At 36.1% G+C, this 7,070-nt stretch overlaps 1 protein-coding gene across 1 annotated transcript in view; it reads left to right on the forward strand.

Moving 5' to 3' along the window:
* Positions 1-2,926: 2,926 nt before the first annotated feature.
* LOC107723877 (uncharacterized) overlaps positions 2,927-7,070 on the forward strand; it is a 5,184-nt gene continuing 1,040 nt past the window's right edge. Inside the window, exons 1-4 of the mRNA XM_016532605.1 lie at positions 2,927-2,994; positions 3,216-3,545; positions 4,524-4,853; positions 6,014-6,087. Coding sequence (XP_016388091.1) covers positions 2,943-2,994; positions 3,216-3,545; positions 4,524-4,853; positions 6,014-6,087 — 786 coding nt within the window. The 5' untranslated portion in view covers positions 2,927-2,942. The remainder of the gene's footprint in view (positions 2,995-3,215; positions 3,546-4,523; positions 4,854-6,013; positions 6,088-7,070) is intronic.

Below are 7,070 nucleotides of genomic sequence, written 5' to 3' on the forward strand. Positions count from 1 at the left end.
TCAACCTGGCAGGCATTTTCAAAAATGTTCGGTTTCAGTGACCTGTATTGACAAGGAAATGTATTTGACTGCACACATATAATCACACAAGGCCTCGTACTGTAAGACACAAGTGCACTTCATATACTATAGTTGCCATTACTGGTTACGTTATTTTGCTATTGACATCTCGCTGTTACTACATATTATGTTAACTTGTGTAATGTGAAACAGTGTGGTTTTAGAATGTTACAGTTAGTTGCTTAGCAATCGCGTACCTATTCACATGCTTTGGATAATCATGGAATCACAGCGCGCTGTATAAACAGACGTTTCAGCGTTTGAGGGAATTGAAGAAGTATTAAAAATCCACTCAGGAAAAACTTGATAGCACAGTAGCACAAGGTCTATATGATGATGTGCAATGCTGGATCTGTTATGTAAACAGGTTGCATGGTGCATTTTTCCAATCAATGACACTGACTCAAATATGCAAATAAGAACGCTAACCTGGGGTATAGGAATGTATAACAGCCAAAAATGTGTCATTCTTGCTCAAAAATTGAACAGTGTTTATAATAATGCACGTACCTTTGTGTTGTGCTTGAACTTAAAACAGAACAATCCACGGTTTGAGAGCTGAGTCACTCTTTAACTTCTATTTATGCCTCTTTGGCATAGCGATCACTTGAATATAGAGCTACAAGTTCAAAATCTGAGCCCTTATTTCACTAAAAACATTAGCCTGTAAAATGTAGAAGTTTGAAAACTGCCGAAATTATCACAAATTTCGTCCACCAACCCAAACCAATTTTGACCCGCAATCCAAATCACATCCACCTGATTGGGCGGAAATCCACCCAATCTGGCAACACTGGTTCTGTTGTAATGTGCACAAGTGAAAGTTTTATTTGTACATTTATGTGAATCACAGTGGAGTTGTAATGTCATCTTGCCATTTTGTGATATTTTATGAGGAGCTATTTAGATAGTCTCACTGCCAGAGTCTTGAATTTCACTAATGTGGGACATTAAAGGTGAACATCCTGTTCATGAAGCATGTTTATTGTAATACTATGCCTTATATTATCATTGTGTGATAAAGATTTGCCTCCACTTTGGGGGGCTTAGCCTGTAATATGGGTGTTACAATTGCTTAAATCAATAAGAACTGGACATGGATGTTTTAGTTTTACCAATGCAAATGTTTCAGTGATTTTAGTAAATGATCTGTGGATATAAAGAGTTTTTATTTTGTGGGAAAAAGGGAAATATCATGTGCCTTTCCTTAACTTTGTGTCGGCAAATGTAAACAAAGTGCTTTAAAGTTGAGCCTGTATAATGCTGTTGTCTTTCTGAAAAAATAAAATAATAATAATAATAAATTGAATGCTCCTTGTATGTTTGTATGTTTATTTGCTAAATGGCATTAAAAATATTCACACATAATAGCTGGATTCTTGGAATGGTGAATTCCTAGTTGAACACAAGATTACTAATACTATTATAATACTACTTGTTTTATACACACATGTATTAATGAAATATAAGTGGTAATGTGATATAGACTCTATTGTCTGAAAAAAATGGACAATTTCTTTATCTTACACTCTTTGAAGACATTGAACATTAGTAACCCTAATATAAGCATAGTACCGATGATAAAGCAAGCAACACTTTTTTTCTGTATGAATATTGCTCATCCCTCTAGTGGTCAAATGCTGTATTAGTTTCATTTTTTTTGAGGGTGCGCTTTCACCAGCTTGCTTCGAGTTATAGCAAATGCAGAAATTAAAAGCGTAAACGATTATATCTAAGCTATAAAATGGCAGACTTTTGGCTGAGAAGTGCAAAGGATGTTATGTTTACGATACAGAAGCATTAGGTGGAAACTTAGGCCTACATTTGATGCAGGGTATTATTTACAAGAAGAAGAAAAAAACATGGGAGCTTTGTAGTACTCCACAGTCCACAAAATAAAGTTAAAGCCCTATTCGGACGGGACTAGTTTTACAGGGGGTCGTTAGAGAAATTTGGGTTTCACAGACGTAGCCTACTGTGTTTTTCTCACACAACCTCTGTAATAATTCCAGAGCAAATTACCTACAGTTTTTCAGCAAACTCAGTGATCCTCTGAGAAAACGAATCCCGTCGAATGCGAATGTCTGTGATTGTGATATTTTTTTCCACAACGCGTTTCCTTGTGCGTTCTGGCCAACATGAATTACCGTAGATGCTCCGGGCGCATGTTGGATATATTTGCCTCCTGGCAAAGAATAAACAAACAAAAAACAATAATAAAATCAAGAGCCAGATTACGTAAACCCTTAAGACTGGCTATTGTAATATCAGCGTCAGGTAAGATTACTCACGTTTACTTCTGCACTCAATTAGGCTACATAATGGTTTAACATGTACCTTTATGAAAATTAAACATGGGTTTACTACAAAAAAAATAGTTAAATCAAAGTAACCACACATTAACATGGTTTTGCTATACTAGCCATTTAGTATAGTCTGGTCATCACCATGGTATTTTTAGTCAAACTGATTATACTAATGGACTGCGGTCAAACCAGCCGCGCTTTCTAATGGTAATCAATCAGAATGACTATGCGCAATGCACACATACAGAGCGCGTGATCTCTGAAACGCCCAGATGTACAAAACAGACCCACCCACCTCTGTAATAAACACAGGAGATAGTCCCGTCCGAACTGGTACATTCAAATTGCCGACGTCAGGTGACTTTAGAAAACTAGTCCTGTCCCAGTAGGGAGCTTCATGAAGCTGTGATTCGAATCACTACAATCCGATTCGTCCATCACTACAGAAGCTGAAAAAGATGTTTGTTTCGTGTGCAGATGAAAGAGAAACGTCGCGCATAAGGAGGCTTTAACCGGTGAAACAGCAATGACAGAGCACTTAAACCTTCAAGGAATTTGTAGTCATTTTAAAACAAAATGAAGAATGTCTCGAATTTGCTCTCATTGCTCATGTATTTTCTCGCGTATGGTAAGACATTTTAATGTTAGAATCTCTTCAGGTCAATACGAACGTAACGCAGTTTAGTTTACATTCGACACATTGTAATATCTGTATTTTACTTGAGCATTGTAAGACATTTATTTGTTACAGTTTCTTTTCTGGTACGATACAAACGAACAATGCGGTAGCCTTAACGTGTTTTGTGTGTTGTTGTTTGGCTCGTGATTAACTGTTCATTTCTTCTTCAGGTGTGTCCGGTGTTGATACAGAGGGAGGGACAGTGTCTGTGATGGAGGGAGATTCAGTCACTTTAAAATATCTTATAAACCAACAAGAAGACATTATGTGGTATTTTAATAACATTTCCATCGCAGAAATCACTGGAGATCCCAGTAAGATCTGTACAGGTATTCGGTGTGATAATCGTGCAGAGAGATTTAGAGACAGACTGAAGCTGGATCATCAGACTGGATCTCTGACCATCACAAACATCACAATCACAGACTCTGGACTCTATGATGTATGGATCTCCAGCAAAAATCGCGGCGGTGGAGGATCCTACTCTGTTGTTGTTCATGGTAAGTCATTGTTTTTAAAAGCAACCCAGCAAGCAATAGCCGTCATTTCAACGTCTCGGTGAAGTATAGACCCGATATAGTCCGGCTATGTGTAACCCACATCTAGCCCAAATAACCTTGAATTTGGTTTCATGTCGTTTTTTGGCAAAATAATGACCTTAAATATTAATTTATTTTATTTAAGAAATTGCTCCTGAAGCATTTCCACTTTAAGGGATTAAATTAAATACAACAGCAGTAAAAGGTGAATCTCCCCCTCCTTGTACTATCACTGACGCCAATATAGGGCAGGTAAATCACTTTTCAGAGTCTGTCTTTATGTTCTGGTTAATTTCATCATAATTATCATCATACAACTGAGTTAGGTCTTTAATTATTTTCACACCTAAATATTTTAGGAATATTCATTGTTGCTTCTTCTAAAATGTTTTATTGATTCAGCTAAAATGAAGATCAATACATAATCCCTGGAAACAACAAATCCTGTTTGACAAATTGGACCAGTGGTTTTATATGGATTATACATTGGTCTGATTTATCATCAAAACTTAACCTTTCAAGCATTAAATATAGGAAATCCCAATTAAATTCCTATATGTTGGGAAAAATGCCAAAATTTAATTTTGTATTCTAAATATTCATCTAATTCAAGAAAACAGCACTATCGTTTGATAGTTCTTAACTAGAAACAACTCATACAGAGACATTTTTTGCCTTTGGATATCTTGAAATTCTGGGGCATTATAACTGCATTTCGAAATAGGCAATGCTTTTTGACTCGATAGTGCTCGATAATGTCCTCACATCACAATATTATCGTAGATGATGCATATCGCACACCCCTATTTACATTATGAATTTACGTTATACGTATTTCTCTTCCCACAATCTTTTTGATCTGAAAACAACTTTTCATTGCACTTTACTGTTGTATAATTTTGTTCTTTGCTCATAAGGAACTGTTCGTATCTTCTTTAGGTGTGTCTGCTGTTGATAAAGATGAAGTGTCAGTGATGGAAGGAGATTCAGTCGCTCTACACACTGGTGTTAAAACAAACCAACAAGAAAAAATTAAATGGTATTTTAATGACATTCGAATAGCTCAAATCAGTGTAGACCAGAGTAAGATCTGTACAGATGTTCAGTGTAAAAAAGGTGATGAGAGATTCAGAGGCAGGTTGAAGCTGGACAAACAGACTGGATCTCTGACCATCATGAACATCACAACTCAACATGCTGGACTTTATAGACTACAGATCATCAACAGCAGAATCGGCATCATGAAGAGATTCAGTGTTACTGTCGCTAGTGAGTATAATTTAGTGTTGATGCTCATTAAATATGTACATCTTTGATCTCGTAGGTTGATCCACAAGTAGTCAGAGAAGTCATTAAAGGATTAGTTCACTTCCAGAATTAAAACTCCCTGATAATTTACTCACCCCCATGTCATCCAAGATGATCATGTCTTTCTTTCTTCAGTCGAAAAGAAATGAAGGTTTTTGAGGTAAACATTCCAGGATTTTTCTCCATATAGTGGACTTCAATGGTGGCCAATGGGTTGAAGGTCCAAATTGCAGTTTCAATGCAGCTTCAATCGATCCCAGCCAAGAAATAAGGGTCTTATCTAGTGAAATGATCGGTCATTTTCTAAAAAAAAAAAATATATAGATTTTTAACCAAACTAGCTTTTTAACCACAAATGCTCATCTTGCACTAGCTCTGTGACGCGCATGCATCTTCATGCATTGTGTAATCACGTTGGAAAGGTCACATGCGGTTAGTTCTTCATTTGTATATTACAGTTCAAAAAGGTAGGGCGAAAAACTCCATCTTATTTTCTCCACCAACTTCAAAATTGCCTGACGTTGTTTTACTTTTTATTTTTTTCTGAAAGTTGTTTGACTTTGTTTGCACGTTCGCTTTGTAAACACTGGGTCGGTAATTTCACCTACGTCACACGTGCGTGATTATGTAATGCGTGAGGTCGAGCTAGTGAAAGATGAGCATTTGTGGTTAAAAAAAAAAAATTTTTTATTATTATTATTTTTTTTAGAAAATGACAGATACCTTATTCCTTGGCTGGGGTCGTGTACAGCCCTTTGAAGCTGCATTGAAACTGCAATTTGAATCCTGGAATGTTTTTCTCAAAAACGTTAATTTTTTTTTTTCAACTGAAGAAGGAAAGACATGAACATCTTGGATGACATTGGGGTGAGTAAATGATCGGGAAAATGTTATTCTGGAAATTAACTAATCCTTTAAGTATAAGTTCATCCATGAGACTCTTGTATGTTTGTCTGATGAGTGAATATGTAAATCAATGGTTTTCTGCTGTTCATTTGCATGTGATAGGTTATGAATCCTGACATATTTTTCTACCCACAGTATATATGATCTGTGGGAACAGGACTTTCCTATTGTATAATTTTGTTTAGTGTGTAATGAATTGTTCATTTCTTCTTCAGGGTCATCTGGTGTTGGTACAGATGAGGTGTCAGCATCTGTGATGGAGGGAGATTCAATCATTCTAAATACTAATGTAACAACAAACCTACAAGAAAGGATTAAATGGTTTTTTAATGACATCCGTATAGCTCAAATCAATGGAGATCTCCGTAAGATCTGTACAGATGACCAGTGTAATAAAGGCACTGAGAGATTCAGAGACAGACTGAAGCTGGATCATCAGACTGGATCTCTGACCATCAGCAACATCAACGAAAACTGAAAATATTTAGACCATTTTCAGAATATCAACAAATAATGTTTTTCAGGCTTAAAGTTGAGATGGGGCGTAAGGAATTCCTTTCATATCCACAGATCTTGATGTTGTGTAGTTAGTTATTTTATTTATTTTTTGTCTCAGAAATTCACATTTATTTCTAAAGCACTGAATAAAACAACAGCGTTGACCATAGTGCTGTACAAACAGTAACACGAATCAGCAGGATCAGATTCAGCATCATTAGGAGCTTCATTGTTACTGTCACTGGTGAGTATCACTTAGTTACTTAAGTCCATTTTTCTATGAACAGTTTTTAAGTAAAGTTTGAATTTTTAAATCATCCAGTAATTTTAATTTTGGCCTATATTGAAATATAATTGAGATCATCACCTTCATATGCACATCTAATGACAGTTGTCAAAACAAACATGCTGTTCACAATACTAATGTTATTAACATGAACAATGTGTAATAATCAGTTGTAATGTGTTGGTGTTTCTTGTTGAGCTCGCAGTGTTGTGATGCTGTTTTAGCTGCTGCTCTACAAAAACAACATCAGATGGTGCCAATTACCAGTTAAAGGGGTCATATGATCCTGCTAAAAAGAACATTATTTTGTGTATTTGGTGTAATGAAATGTGTTTATGCGGTTTAAGGTTCAAAAAACACATTATTTTCCACATACTGTACATTATTGTTTCTCCTCTTTGCCCCGCCTTTCTGAAACGTGTCGATTTTTACAAAGCTCATCAGTCTGAAAAAGCGAGGTGTGCTGTGATTGACCAGCTATCCAGTGC

This window comes from Sinocyclocheilus rhinocerous, unplaced genomic scaffold (genome assembly GCF_001515625.1).
Source record: "Sinocyclocheilus rhinocerous isolate Xijiao unplaced genomic scaffold, SAMN03320098_v1.1 scaffold3077, whole genome shotgun sequence".
NCBI lineage: Eukaryota > Metazoa > Chordata > Actinopteri > Cypriniformes > Cyprinidae > Sinocyclocheilus > Sinocyclocheilus rhinocerous.